Source organism: Pseudopodoces humilis, chromosome 6 (assembly GCF_049639895.1).
Source record: "Pseudopodoces humilis isolate 2021_Gansu_Grassland_sample_001 chromosome 6, ASM4963989v1, whole genome shotgun sequence".
NCBI classification, from domain to species: domain Eukaryota; kingdom Metazoa; phylum Chordata; class Aves; order Passeriformes; family Paridae; genus Pseudopodoces; species Pseudopodoces humilis.
Genome location: NC_142205.1, coordinates 46,016,692 through 46,032,207, shown reverse-complemented (window position 1 = coordinate 46,032,207; position 15,516 = coordinate 46,016,692). Strand labels below are relative to the sequence as shown.

The 15,516-nt window shown below is 38.8% G+C and overlaps 1 protein-coding gene across 1 annotated transcript; it reads left to right on the top strand.

Annotated features, from left to right (window-relative positions):
- The first annotated feature begins 29 nt into the window (after positions 1-29).
- Positions 30-11,689, top strand: LRIT3 (leucine rich repeat, Ig-like and transmembrane domains 3). The gene is made up of 4 exons (XM_005517980.2): positions 30-154; positions 1,412-1,890; positions 9,127-9,432; positions 10,439-11,689. The coding sequence occupies exons 1-4, from the start codon at positions 39-41 to the stop codon at positions 11,500-11,502; spliced, it is 1,965 nt and encodes a 654-aa protein (XP_005518037.2). The 5' UTR covers positions 30-38; the 3' UTR covers positions 11,503-11,689.
- The last annotated feature ends 3,827 nt before the right edge of the window (positions 11,690-15,516 follow it).

Genomic DNA, 15,516 nt, shown 5'->3' with positions numbered 1-15,516 from the left:
TTCACATTTCTTCATGTCAGTTCTTCTGGAAGGAAGCCATGTATCTGTTTATTTGCTTCTACCTCCTAATGAGTTTTTTTGAAGAAGTTCATGGCTTTTGTCCTTCACAATGCACATGCGTTTACCATGGCAGAAGTGATGGCACTGGAACAAGGTATATGTTTTATTATTTGTTACATAGGGAAATCTATGAGGAGAAGGGTTGAAGAAATTGTAGAAAACATTGTCAGACACTGCAAATTATTTCTAGCATAGTTGCAGTGAAGGCATATTTTACATTAGCGTTCTATGACTTGCAGCATTCCTGAGCAGGAGCAGATGGTGATTATGGCTTTGTACTTAGCAAATAGCTACTCTAAATCTTCATTTATTGTAGGAGGCAATTTGTTTCTGCTCCATGACATTCCTACTATTGCGATATCCTTTCTATTTCTACAAACTACTTAACTAGTGGAAGGTGATTCCGGTTTAAATAAATACAATAGTTTCCTATTTATTTTTTTAATCTGCAGTAAATGTAATTTTTGATAATAAGGAGGTTAATTTGAAATGTGGTGACCTGGTATTGTCGTGTCAATTTTAGGAGATACTCTTTGTCATTGCTATTTATTGTCACAGCCTATCTGGCATAAAGCTGAATGAGGAAAAAGTAAAATAGAGGAATAATCTAGAGAAAAGGGGGAAAAAAGAATGATAGACTTAAAATGCAGGGAAATCTTCAAGCTAGTATGTACAAACAATATACTCCAAAGAAATTGTTTCCTGAAATCAAATAACTGAAAATGCTGAGAAATCCCATTTCACTGAAATCATTGTGAGCAGAAGGTTCTTTTCATCTCTATAAAGCAAGTAATTTGTGCATAGACATCAAAAAGAGGGCTAGAAAGCTCTTCTTTACTGAATTTTCTTTGGTATGTTTTCAATTTTCAGTCTGTTCTGAAAGGTAAGTACAGAAAATACTTTGAATCTTCATCATACAGACAAATTAGAGATTATTAATCTTAATTCTGAATTTTAATAATTTTAATGGGGGGCATGCAGTTCCCCCTTGAGATACATGCATGTATTGTTCCTTGTGCAATGGCATCTGTCTTTCAGTTGTCAGTAGAGTGAGGGGTGGACAGAGGGTGGTGCTTACATACTTTAGAATAAAGCAAATCTAGGTTTCATGTGAAAAGATCAGTTCTGGTTTGTATTCTTTTTGTCTTTAGAGACCATGTTCGTGGAGTTTCTTCAGCTTTCAAATGCAGAGGACTGTTTTTGAGTTCTGTGTTCTTTGTTCTGGTAGTAGTGTTGCAGAAAGTTACAACATTTGCATTTAAATTTGAAATTCAAATTTCTGAAAAATAAATGCAAGTATGTATCTTTCCCTTTTTTTTTTTTTTTTTTTTTTTTTTTCCCCTGTTGCTAGGTCTGTACTCTGTAATGACCCTGACATGTATGAGATCCCTGTGAATGTTCCTGTGGATACTGTAAAACTTCGTATAGAGAAAACAGTCATACGAAGGATTCCAACTGAAGCCTTTTACTACCTGGTAGATCTCAAATACCTGTGGGTCACTTACAACTGTGTAGCCAACATTGATATCAGCAGCTTCTATAACTTGAAACAACTGCATGAGCTGAGGCTGGATGGTAATCTGCTTTCAACTTTCCCTTGGGAATCCCTGGCAGAGATGCCAAACTTACGGACTCTTGATCTTCACAACAACAAAGTGACCAGCATTCCTGCTGATGCTGGCCGCTACCTGAGAAACCTGACCTACCTGGACCTGTCCAGCAACAAGCTGACCACCTTGCCATCAGATCTTATGGACATTTGGCCTCCCTTCTCAGGAACTATCGTGTCCAAGAATACAGACATTCTGGTGACACAGAGAGTAATCTTGGGTATGTTGAATAGCCCGTCTCATTCCTTACTAAAATATACCTAAACATTAAATTGCAAGTGAGAGCAGTTAGGATTCAGGAGCAGCCTAGGATTCAGGAGAGGGGGTTTTACCCAGGTCACTCTTGTGGTTTGCTCTGTGGTCATTTATTTATTTTCTACTGGTAGCAGAAAACCATAAAATGAATACAGTGATTTCCATGTGTGTTGTTACCTCAAAGCTATAAAACTGAAGCAAAAGCTATGGGAATCCAGCTTTCAGGAATATAGACCATTCAGTAGCTATATAAATACAGGACTTACATTGCATTTCTGGTGACATTTCCCTCATCTTTGTATGTGTTTGCAACTGTAAGCATGTCCATTTGCAGCTGCTTTTTCCAGAGGCTCCCAAGCCAAGCAAGCAGCTAGAGCTGCTGCTCATATAAAGCCTGTCCTGTGACACAATCCTGCAGACAGTGTTGGTGGCTCAAAATAGGGCAACTCCTGGGACCACTGTAGACCTTGCATTACTCTAAAGCTGACTGGTTATCCTGAAGTTTTTCACAATTTACATATTGAATATGAAAGAGAATAGGAGTCTGATCCCTATATATTCGGGGTAGTTTTTATGGTGTTTAAGGTAAGTATTTAAGAATAATTTGGTCAGACTCTGTCTTTTTTCATGATTTGATCCCCTTCTCTAGTGTGCAATTGCATCAGTTCTGTTTGTGGCATTGTGCTTTATCTGACACTTTATCTCCACTTCCTAGTCTTGCCAGGGTAACCCCTTTCTCTTCAGTCTTGAGCTGGAACAGTTCTAGCAATACTGTTCTTTTCTATCAATGTTTACATATAAGTACATATTTTGACGTGTTTGTAGTGCAGCAGGTGGAAGGAAGGAAAACCAGCTGGCTGTCTCTACAGCAGTAATTCTGTAAGCACTGGTAAAGATCTGTCCTGCATTGTACTGCCCAATATTTCCAATTTCTTCATCTAAAGCCCCAGTATTCAGTGTCCATTTGTTCAGCTGCTTTGTTTCACAGCAGAAGCTGCAGCTTGAAACACTCATTCGGATAATATTTTAAATAAGTAACTAAATAGATGCAAGTAGGCTGCATGACTTCGTAAGTATGGTAACTGTAGGCTTGCATCATTAAAGGGTTTTCATTTATTCAGGATTTAAAAAAAAAAAAAAGAAGAAAAGAAGTAAAAGCTGTAAAAGTGAGTCCATCTCAGTACTCCTTTCCCTGTCCCCACACTGAAGACTACAGGAGGCTGTAAAGTGGGAGCTGATTGTGCTAGTTCTAATCCTCATGATCTCATGTGGGAGTCCCAGAAGTTAAGTGGTTTCCTTGTCTTATATAGCCCTCACCACTTCAGACAAAACAAAAAGAACTAAGGAAAACAAAATAACCCCCAACACGAAAAACACCAAAAAAATCTTAAACCCTCACACACTCTTCTCTCCCTTTAACTCTGGGAATTATCTGCAGGCTTCCTTGGTGCAGGCACTTTTCCAGCCTCCTGTAGCCCCCAAACCCTCTGGTGTAGTCATTGAGTTGTTTGAAGGCTTGTGTTGTGACCTTTGGACCATTCTCTGTTGTGAACAACAGCTGGGTTTTAACACAGGACTCCAGAGAGGAACACACTGGGTTTAAACAGAATTTTGCTTCTCTTTTTTTTAATTATTGTTAAGTGCTAAGGGAGGCTCTGTGCAGCCATTATAGATTTGCAACTGAGAATACAAAATGCCAGGTAGTACCTTTCCTTGTGTTACATTGAGTAAATTTACCTTGGGTAAGCTGTGAATGAATTAGCTGAATTTTATTTTCCATTGACATCATAGTTTTCTGTAAGTATATCCCAATGCGGACAGACATTGCTTGCTACATAAGAAACTCTATAGTGGATAAGGAAACATCCTCTTCCTCTGGAGATTAGAAAGTGCAATGCTCTTTATGTCATGAGGTATCTTGACAAGTTTATTTAGACTCCACTGAGTTTAGTGCTTCCTTTCTGACAGACCTCCTTTCTGTACTGGGCTTGCTGGAGCCTGAGAAAGAAGTGCATCCCATAGATATTCTCCTCCTCCTCTTCTGAGCTACAGATAGGTGTCACAGAGATATGTGGTCAGGAAGGACCTAGCCTACTGGGATACAGGTCCAGAGGAGCTGAGCCATTCCAGTAAAGTCAGTGCTGTTCTTAAAGCCTGTGGCCAGACCACCCCAGAGCCTTCCATGATAACTTCCTCCAGTGCTTATCTATCAGGGTAGTGAGAAAGTTTCTCCTAATACCTAACCTCAATCTCCCTTACTGCAAGCTAAGCTGATTACCTCTTGTCTAGGTTTTCCTTCCCTGTTTGCTGTCCTAACTAACCACACCATTTCTTTCACCAGTTCACCAGCTTCTAATATAATGTGAAGGTTTTTGTAGTTTTGTTGTGTTTTTTTTTTTTTTTTTTTGGTTGGCTGGCTTTTATTTGAATTGGGGGTTGTTTGGTTTGGTTTTTTCATTTGCTTGGTTTTGGTTTGGTTTGGCTGGTTTTTTTTTTTTTTTACTGTGTGTGGTATTTTTGTTTTCATTTTCTGCCATAGTTACTGTTCCCTTTGGACACCTTTAGGTTTAAAAAAATATTTCTCTTAAAATGTGATGCTCACAATTGCACACTTTGATGCTCAGGAGTGTCCTATGTGCTCCAGCCACTCTCTGTGAGAGCATCCAGCCTGACCTGTGTACCTACATGGAACCCTCACTGCAGCCAGGACTCTGCTGGAAGCTGGAACCTAGACAAAACCCAGGTTTTGTCTAGTCAGGAAAACAGCAGTCAGATTCTAATTAGTGTAATCAGTTATGGCTTGAGCTGTCTTCACTCCTGGTTCTGGCAAAACAAGATTGTCACGTGTATGTAATTAACAAGATCAAAACCAGCAAGGCCCTAAACTCATATGTTTGTGCAAATGCATTTTTTAAAACCAGGAGGCAGTTTTATCATTGGTGTCTTGACTGAGCAATTCCAGTTTGTCATCTCTGTACTAAGAGGTTTGAGTTTTTTAACTACCTCTCACTGTATGAAGTTCCTCTGTGTGTGCACTATGCTAAATGAAAGAGGGTTAGGGAAGGAATCCTGGCCCTCTGGCCAAGTGGCTCACTCTGGCTCTCATCCACACAGTTTAGGGCCAGCTCTCTTTAAAGAGAGTGTCTGTTCCACACTTCGTAAGATTTAGCCCTTGGTTCTCTGTGGGCTCTACAGGATGCTACAGTGACTCTCAAATGTAATTCTGGGAATGGGGGTGGTTTTTCTTCAGTCTAACCTGCCTGAAGTTATGTGAGAATGACATTGGAAGTCATTCATCTGTGCTTTTGGAATCTGAAATAGCAGGGGTATGTTGTATGCCTGAAGGGCTGACAGACACGCAGAATAGTTGGAAGGTACAAAACCTGCTGCACTTGCTTCAGGGGAAACGACAGGATAGAGAGAACCTTCCTTGTTGTGGTCTAATCTATAAACCTTTCAGGAAGCAACCCCTGGAGTGCTGACTGTCCCTGGACCCATGTCTGGCTTTGTCTTGGGAAGTGCCCTTTGGAACAGCTCAAAACAAAGCTGTGGAGTGAGCTGAAAATTAAACAGTGCAAATCATTGGGGGATCAGCGTGTGAATTCATCTGGCCCCCTTGGTTATCTCTGGAGCCATAGCCTGATACTTTGATCCAAATCACAGCTAAATCACAGATAAAGCACTGGTTGCTGTGCAGAGATTTACATTTCTGGCAGGAATGATGGCAGTAGCATTTTCCATATGGTGGACTCTAGTGAGTCACTGAGAGGAAGAGAGGAGTCCAATATTTGACAGAGTAGCAGTTATGTGAGATTTTGCCTCTGTTACATGCAGAGGTGCCAAAAATTTGGAATACTGCAGGTCCATGAGGCTCCTACCTGTTATGCTAAGCCACGGGGTAGATATTGCTTTTCCTGAAATTACTCCATTAGCATCTGCCATGTGGTGAAAATGCTGCGACACAGTGTTGGATATGGAATTTACTGTTTAGAACCATGGATCAAAATGTGTAGGTTCAGTTGGAAAGAACTTGGGGTAGGCTGGCCCAAGGTGTGGTGAATATTTCTATTGGCCCAAAACTGGAATATTTTACATCTTGCTATTTTGCAGTGACTGAAAATCAGTGTATTACACAAATTATGGTCTGAGTCTGGTTACTGATTTACAAATGAAGTTTTGCTCATAGCTAAAGTCCATATTGACACAGCCCAGGGGAACCCTGCTTACTGGGAAGACTGCAAAAATGTGCATGCACAGACACACAGATACATAAGTTTGCCATTGTATGTGTAAGCATACATATAAATGTGTGAGAGTAATTATAAAATATGGAAAATCTAGAATAAAGGGTTTTGGAGAAATTTAATATTAAAATAACACTGCATTGGTATATTGCAATGCATAAATATTTATCAATGTTTGTTTTGCCTTGGCTAGTATTTCTTTCTCAGATCAACAAGCTGCCTTGATATTTCTACAAAAGAACCCAGGGTTTATAGAGACATTCTCTTTCCTCAGATTCATGTGTCATCAGGGATTTATCACTATTTTCATTTTTGCTTCTTAAGAAATTATTTCTTATATAAAAGATCCCTAATCTTTTCAATTTTTTTATTTCCCCCCCTTTTTAACCTTTTCTTTATTCTTTCCCATGTTTGTTCTCACTTCTAACATCTTGTCAGCACAAGCTGCTAAAGTTCAAAATGCCCCTTGTAGTTTGGAAACTAGGTTTACATTCATATTTCTGTTCTCTTCAACACTAACTGAATTATAATGAAATGCAGTGTTTTATCTTGTTTCCAACTCAATAGTGCTTTCATCTTTTCATTTCGGGAATTCACATAACTTGGTGATTTACAATGGCTAGATAAACGTGAATACTGTCAGATATTGGCAATACACAGATAAACAGAGGGGCTGTGCTGTGGGGGCAAGGAGCTGTGTCTATTATATATATTTGTATAAGTTCTGCATCTTTAGGGGTTTCATCAGGAAGCATGATGGATGGGAAATATGAGGTGTCTGACTGACATTACTCTTCCTTTGCTCTGCATTCAGGCTGTCAAAACTGTGTCCCAGGCTGGACAAAACATCCAATCTAAGGATTGTTCGTTGTTACTTCATCTTTCCTTTTATTTTGTCAGTTTCTGATACCTATTATAATAACTTTGGCTTTTCTTCAGGGCACTGGGAGAATATGAAAGCTGTGTAGCTGTATATATTAGGAAAAGTTCCTTCAGTGAAAGGGGGCTCAGGGAAGTGGTGGAGTCACCATTCCTGGAGGTACTTAAAGGACATGTGAATGTGGCACTCAGGGTCATGGTTTAGTGCTGCACTTGGTGGTGCTGGGTTAGCAGTTGGACTTGGTCTTAAAGGTATTTTCTAATGTAACTGTTTTTTGGTTCTATTCCAAAGGCTTCTGAGTGCTTCAAGTAGCTTAAAAGCAATAATAAACCCCTTCCTTTCCTGCAGTAGATTTCTTAGCATAGTGAGGAAAATTGCAAGAAAGTGAGAAGAAAAAGAAAATTACAGGAGTATTGTCTCTGACTACAGAGCTTCACTAACTGAAAAGATGAGGACAAATCGTTACATATATGTGCTTGATTGAGTAGAATTTTTATAAGCACAAGCAGTTGATGTGTCTAGATATAGAAAACTCTTGGATAATATCTTTTCTCCTTATGAATATATGTGTGAAGTTCACAGGAAATTTTTTAAGTTTTGGAGCTTTTTTTCGAGGAAAATCAGTTGCTGATACACTTTCCTTTGACTTCCCTTTCTCTGTTCCTGCAAACAATAAGTAGTCAATAGATGTAAAATCTCTTCTGTCTGGAAGGGGTGAAATTGGATTGTGATGTCAAAGTCATGGAATCTCTTCAGGTCAAGTCTTGTTTTAAAGAGCAGGGATTAATTGGGGTTTACCACAGTTTTAACCAATCGCTACCATTGTGCTTAAAATAACCTAATCTTGGTCTGGTTATAAAAGGAAAAAGTAGTTAATTACTCATATATTCTTTCATCTGCAGGTTTTTATTCCAGAACAACCCATCATTTTTCCAATAGCTGTTTTGATAATTCTTAACGATACACTCTGAAAAATATTTGCAGGTGTTCAGGACTCTTTTTTTCTTTCAGTACTGGTTTGACTTATATGACTTGCTTGTTGTACTGATCAGTAAATTCAGTAGCATAGGGTCCTTGCATGCCATCCCTTATTTCAGACCATAAGTTTTGTTTATTAGAAGTACTCAGAGAAAATTAGAAAGACATATTAAAAAATATAAGTCCAGCAAGAAAATACTTGAACTCCTGAGTGATATGCTGTGTTGCTCTATGAAGGTCAACATAGCGGAGCAGGCAATACCAGCTGAGGATTTAGACTGATATTTCTCAGAAATGGCTATTCTCTTCCAACATCATAAGCTCACAAAGAGGGAAAAGCTTCTTATTCATAAACTGGAACCAAGAAGCAAATGTTCCTGGCTCTGACAGAGGAGAGACAGGGTTCTTGTGTGGCATCTTAAAAATATTGTAGTCATTACAGTGTTTTGTGGTCCTTCCTATTTTCTACTCTTTTGCTATTCTTCTTGAATATATTTCAGAGGCTGTATTGAAGCCAACTTCTAACAGTATTGGTGTTAAATTCTGTTGGCCTAAAGCGCTTTCTCCTTAGCCTTTATCCCTTTTTCTCAAGGGGCAGAGATGTTGGTGTAAGCTCTAAACCCTTAAATCACCGTATTCTCCTCAAGCATTGAAAAAAGGGTCAGGGAAGGTCAAGCTGTAAGAGCCCAAAGGACTAAGAGCAGAGGAGAGTGACACTAAGCAATAGCCCTAAGAAGCTGTCTTTCCAGGAGACACAGGCAGGTGAAAATGTATCATCAGTCTTAAGACATATTTTCAAAGAGGTTCTAAATGTGGTAGATAAATAGCAAAGTTAAGCACAAGTAATGCCAGCACATCACTATGCTGCTGTAAACTTCTGTGAAAAATAAGTTTAGCTTAATAAACATTCATACTGTTCTCCCTAACCTCTGAAAATATTCCCCCACCAAGCAGCTGAAGAAAAAACACAAGTTGAAAGAGAAAAGATTAACCCAGAACAGGTCCAATACTTGATTGTATTTGGGAGTAGTCATGTGTCATACTGTCATCACAATTGACTGAAAACATTTCTTTTTTCCTGCTTCCCTCCTTGCCTCAGGTTTTCAGGACAACCCATGGTTTTGTGACTGTCGCATTTCAAAGCTAATTGAATTCTCCAAAATTGTGGACACCTCCGTTGTACTTCTTGATCCACTGATTTCATGCAGTGGACCTGAGAGCCTGGCAGGAATCTTGTTCCAGAGAGCTGAGTTAGAGCAGTGTCTTAAACCGTCTGTGATGACCTCAGCAACGAAGATCACCTCCCCGCTGGGCAGCAATGTCCTGCTACGCTGTGACGCCACGGGGTACCCAACACCACAGCTCACTTGGAATAGGTCAGACAATATTCCAGTGAACTATACAGGTATAACTGCTCTTTTATAGGAAATGGGAGAACCAAAAATGGTTGGGTTGCTTGTGCTTTGAGATCATTGCAATGAGTAACAATGGGCCATGTATTGTGTCGAGCTGGCAATCATATCTGTGCAGCAGCTGTTATGAAATTCTATGTCTAGTTCTTGGTCTTAACAGGTCCAGCAGACTGTTTTGATTCAGGATGTGGTGTGTTACAAGAACAATGTGTGTGGAAGGGAGAAATGGATGAAGTGGGGGAAGGATAAAGGGAAATGGAGTTTGGGTTAGTTGGACCCCTAACTCAGAAGCTAGAAAACAGAAAGGAGAATTTTTTGCTGGAACCTGTGTTCGAAAATGTTTGTGCTAAAAAAGCCAGTGAGGCCATAACTGAATGACTTAAAATTCAGCATTGTAAACAAAAAATTTTCCAAATTCATGTTTTCTGTGTGCAAATGATGCAAGGCTATAATTGTCTGACATCATTCTAGCTGCTGGATAGATATTTACGTAGTTACTTAAAGGTAAAAAATGGTACTTGCTAATGCCAAATAGTTAGCAGTTATCATAGGTCTGATGAAGGTAAGAGAACTGAAATATCTTAGGACAAAGGTAATTTCCAATAGCATTTTCAGTGGGTAGCATGGTAAATGTCACAGGAAGTCAGTGGGTCTTGTATTTAAGAGTCAATAGCAGCTTTAAGACATTTGATGTCACTTTATGTGGTTTTGTGTTTCTTAGTGAAACTGCAAACTAGTTACTACAGACGTTTATTTCCATTTTGACCCAAGCTGAGTACTTGTATTTAATAGTAGAGTATGGCTGGGAATTCCATAGTTTGTTTGGGAAATTTGGTTTGTTTGTGGTTTGTTGTTGTGGTTTTTTGACTGCTTGTGTTTCATTTTAAAAATTTTTATATGTGTCATTCCTTCTGGCAAAAAGGGAAGAAGTAGTCTAATAATGTTTATTTCCTCTTTACTTCCTATTCATAATGTTTTACTCTTTGCATTTTCCCACAGTAATTCAAGAAAGTCCTGGAGAGGGTGTCAGGTGGTCCATAATGAGCTTGACAGGAATTTCGTACAAGGATGCAGGAGAATACAGATGTAAAGCCAAGAACTTGGCAGGAATGTCAGAAGCTGCTGTGACTGTCACAGTGGTTGGTGTAGTTACTACAACTGTGTCACCACAGAAATATGGGAGGAAGCCAGAGGCTGAGAGGCAGAATACAACTCAGGAGGAATCCAAGCAGGAACCCGAGAGGACAACCACACCTCTTCCCACCACACTGACTGCTACAGCTCTGGTTAGCACTGAAAGATCAACCAGTGCGGCATTGCCTGACAAAAAGCAATCCAGGCTCATGTTAGATGGAAAGAAAGTTTCAAAGGCAGTGACAAATGGAAACAAAAAGCAGGCCGGAGATTCAAGCAAGAAGGGTGAGGATACTTCACTGAACACAGCTGGTACTGCTGAGCAAAATGTTACTGTGAAGAACCTAAGAGTGATCAGCGAAACTGATGAAAGAGTGACCTTAACTTGGAAAACTGTCAATGCCACCGGCAATTCCGCCGTGACTGTGTTATACTCCAAGTACGGTGAGAAAGATATGTTGCCTCTCAGCACTGATTCTAACAAAAACAAAGTCACAATCGATGGTTTGCAGCCTAGTACTCAATATATGGCCTGCGTCTCACCCAAAGGCGTGCCACCTACAAAAGAGCAGTGTGTTGTTTTCTCCACTGATGGGTTAAATGATGAAAGCAACTCTGAGTTCTCTATTCTGATAGTGGCCAGCAGTGCAGGCTGTGTGGTTGTTTTACCTTTGATATTTTTCTTACTCTACAAAGTTTTAAAACTTCATCTGAAACCAAAATCTGCAAAGGAAGCTGAACTTGCAAAAGAGACTTATGTACAATTTGAAACACTGTCGCTGAAGCCTCGAACACTGGGTGCAGGAGACCAGCTCTGGGCACGAAGGTACACAGATGAGTCAGAAAGACTTCTCCTTTGCTCCAGGTCAAGCATGGATTCTCAAATGACCTTCAAAAGTGAGGGCTCCAGGTCTGAGTATCTGTGCTGAAATGGGTGAGGGTGGAGATGCAATAAATAATAGGTAAAATTAATTTAAAATGGTGATCTGGAAGCAGGTTGATGCTAGATGGTGGTCAGAATACGTTATCTGATGTAATAGTCTTACTGGATGGTGGTGGGTAGGAGAGAGAATAGAAGAAAAATGTTGCCTGTTTCCTTTTTTTTTAATGTTTGTGATTTTGGATGTGAAGGAATGGTATTCTTCCAATGAAAAATACAGCATGAAATGGTTCCATGGTTAAAGGTATTTTATGGTTTTACTAAAACGTTCTCTCTCATTTTACCACATGATGTGCTAGTGGCATGTATCAAACATGAATCACAATCTTCTTGAAAGCAATGTACTTCAGCATAATAGGAAAACAGTTTTAACTACTTCTATTGGATCTAAACTTCATTTGAATATCCAAGTTTTCTTCTGACATCAGCTTGTGCTTTGAGGTGTCATACAGCTGTTTGTACAACATCTTGGGTTGAAGTATTCTCAAGATGTCAAGATGGAAGTCCCAGTTTATGGACTCTTGAGAGGTACAATACACATTGTATTGTCATTTTGCAGGTGTTATTGCAAAGGAAGCTTTAATGTCCTGAAGCTCAGGTAAGATGAGTAACTCTGAGAGACACTAGATAATTATGTTAACCTACATCAGATGATCTTATTGCAAAATCTCAGCCTTAGAATTTACTTGGATGTGTCTGTCTATATACCTCAATTTCAGAAATCTCTGTACAGAAAATTCTGTGGTTCTGTGTAATACAACAGACATTCTTATATGTCAATATATTACACAGCAAATATTACATTGTATTGCAGAGTACTGCACTGCAGTAATGTAATACCTTTTGATATTCAGTAAGAGGAGGTTTTGTCCTCAGGGCATGTGGGATGTGAAGTTTAATGAACATAGTGAAAGTTAATTGCGAGTATGCTTCCCAATGTTTAAAAATCAGGAATTAATAGTAACAATGAATTCAGAAATGCCTCTTAATGATAATAATGAATAGTCTATTCTGAGCCTGCTTTTTTTTAAATGCCTGAAGTAAATAAGAGAACTTTTGTTGTTCTAGGTTCAGATATTATGTTTAGAAGTATGTGTGAATTGTGAGCCACGGTTTTTCCTGAAAATTACAGCTGTGTTGTTTTCTTGGACATTTATGCCTGGAGGAACTGTTTGTTTTGCTAGGAAATTGAGAATTGACATTTTCCAGAGGGAGAAATATTACTCAAAGCTACAAACCAAAGTTTAGTTTGTCAGCTTCAAAACAGTATCATTTCTCATTGTCACTAATGTAGGATGAAATTTTGCCTGCTGGAATGCTGACAAGCTTATCTTGACTGGCATAGCTTGGTGAGAGGTGTCAAAAAGCCTCTGACACAAAATCATGGCAGGAAATGAACACAGTGAAAAGTCTCTGGTGTGCAGTGACCAGGATCAGTAGAATGGATATTTGAGAGTATGGGAACCGTAGTAAAGAATCAAGTGAGATGTTCAAAAGTGCAAAATTAGCTTGTCTGCTTAGAATTAGGCTTGGTGTTCCTTTCTGTGTTACAAGTATGTGTGGTTAAATATCAATCTTTCTTCTTTTTCCATGAATAATTTTGATTGCAATGAAAATAGTTTTAGCTTTCTAAGCTATTTTACTTTGCAGGGGCTTTTTTTTTTTGAAATTTAGGATTTTTTAGGGAAAAGAGATTCTCTGTGTGTCAAAACTAAGGTTCATCTGACACATTACTGACAAACCAAGTTTGAACAGGACCTGAAGTGTTACAATACTTGCCTTTTATTTTCCTGATAGACAGTATAGTTGGTAGTTGTTGAAGGTGTTTCCAATTAAAAACACCATGTTTCTTGTTAATGACAACAATTGTTTTTAACTTTTTTCCTGTAGAGTATTTGATTTCAGGTTTCAAAGCTCTAAATCTAGTTCTGGAGTTCAAAAGTGATATCACCTGACTTGTAGGTGATACATCAGTATATCGAACGGAAGTGGTGCACGGTTCATTGGAGAGAGCTCACTTCTGAATGTTAAACCTTTTGGTTTGACTAATGCTTGTGGAATTAGCATGTCCTAAAGTCAGAAATTCATCTCTGGCCACATGGGCTATCTGTATATCAAAGGTGAAATTTACTATCAAGGGCATGTTCTTTCAAGAAAACATGTTATACATTATTTTTTCCACAGTTCTTGAGACCAAAGAGTTACATAATCCAGACATGCTTCTGTAACTCATGTCAAAACACTGAATGTGCTGGGGAATTCTGGCAGGAATTTGACACAAAGGGCAAATCACACAATAAAGACATTTGCACTGTATCACCCAGGATTGGTTTAACTAAAGGGCTGAAGAAATACTTTGCTAGGAGATGTAATTTTTTATATTGTCAGTTGTTAACAATGGAATCATTGTGAGATAGATTTTGTCACCCATAATGTGTGTAATGTCTTCTGAAATGCAATACTGGATCAAGTATCAGTATGAACAGTGTTGATTATAATCTGTGTAGGACAATCTGGGGAGGATTTAACTGTGTTTATGTATCGCCTTTCATATATTTTGCACTTTGTTTTCTGAATTCATCCTGCTTTTCACCAAAAAGGTTAGATCTCTTTTTATACATTACCTACAATGGCTGTGTCAAAACTGGATGACTAATGAAATAACTGAGTAATGTGAGCTGAATTCTAGGTAAACCTCATTTTTACTTAAGAGTTTTAGTGGGTGCTAGTACTTATCATATTAAGCCATAATCTTGGCTTCAGTGTGCACTTACTAAGCCAAACTTAAGGCATCTGTGCATCTATTTTAGTCCTTGCCATTGCTCACAGTGGGCTTTATATTCCTTTCACCATCATCAGATTCTCATACTTTTCTCAGGGAGGGAATTAAGAGAGAAAACTCTTTCATGTGTAACATGAAAATGTCTGTAATAGCAAAACCATTCATGCTTGGACTATGTCTAGGAGACTAAACAAAGGGCATTTCAAACTGAATACCTTTTCAAACAACTAAGTAAAATAGAAGTTGTTTTCATGTGAAAATAAAAAATTGTTTTTATACAAGACAGTGTGTTTGCCTATTCCTTTCATCTTTGTTTATAGCTTTGGACAATACCTGATGAATGTAGCAGTGGGGACAAAAGGAAGTCTGAAAAGAAATGAGAGAAAATACAGAAAGAAGGCTGAGAAACAACAGAAAGGTGGTATCCTAGAGAATTTTCTGACTGTGTGCCACAATGTCCTTTTGCTTGCAATTCTGCCATGTATGTGGCAAGGGTGCTGGGGCATCTGCAGACAGGTAGCTGTAAAATCATGGATGAAGATTGCAATTAAATTGCAAAAAACTGCTGGATTATTGCAATGATTGGATCTCTACACATGCTCAGTTTTGACAAGGTGAGGGCAGCAATAAAACTGGAGTGTGGAACAATGTCACCGGGGGAATTTGAAGAATGCACTTGAAGCTGGTCTTGAAGTCTGCCTGTGCCCCAGTGAAAGTTGTGAGAGGTTTTAGGAGACCACTGCCTTTAAACTGAAAAGGGATGAGCAAGTAGCTTATGAGTTTATTGCAAGAAAGAGGGCCTTGCATCAGCAACTGCTCTGGAGAGGCTCTGAAACCAAGATATAATATACTACAATCATCCATCTTGACCTACGTTTTTCTTTTAAAAGCAACCAGTTTGTTAGATTTATGGCTGGGAGGTAAACACAAACTTGAATCTTCAAGACCACAGACTAGGTTTCAAAATGAACCTTTTATAAACTATCTGACTGTGTGTAGATTGGAAATTTGCTGACATGGATGCCTTCTCTCACAGAATTCATTGCATTGTTCTAGGTGTTATAGAAAGCCACGGAAGCTCCAGGTCAGCATTGTCATGTTCCTTTGTTAAAAATGAGAAGTCCTCCATAGAACAGGTGCTTTTTTTTTATTTACAAATCACTGAATTTTTTTTACTCTGAATTTCAAGATATCAGAGCTCCCTTCAGAGTGGAGGCACAA

Bases quoted from the DNA above. Each gene is read 5' to 3' on its own strand.
- LRIT3 (XM_005517980.2), top strand. From the start codon at position 39: ATGTATCTGTTTATTTGCTTCTACCTCCTAATGAGTTTTTTTGAAGAA. The intron at 155-1,411 runs GTATATGTTTTA...CCCTGTTGCTAG, and splicing joins AGTGATGGCACTGGAACAAG to GTCTGTACTCTGTAATGACC. The intron at 1,891-9,126 runs GTATGTTGAATA...TCCTTGCCTCAG, and splicing joins GACACAGAGAGTAATCTTGG to GTTTTCAGGACAACCCATGG.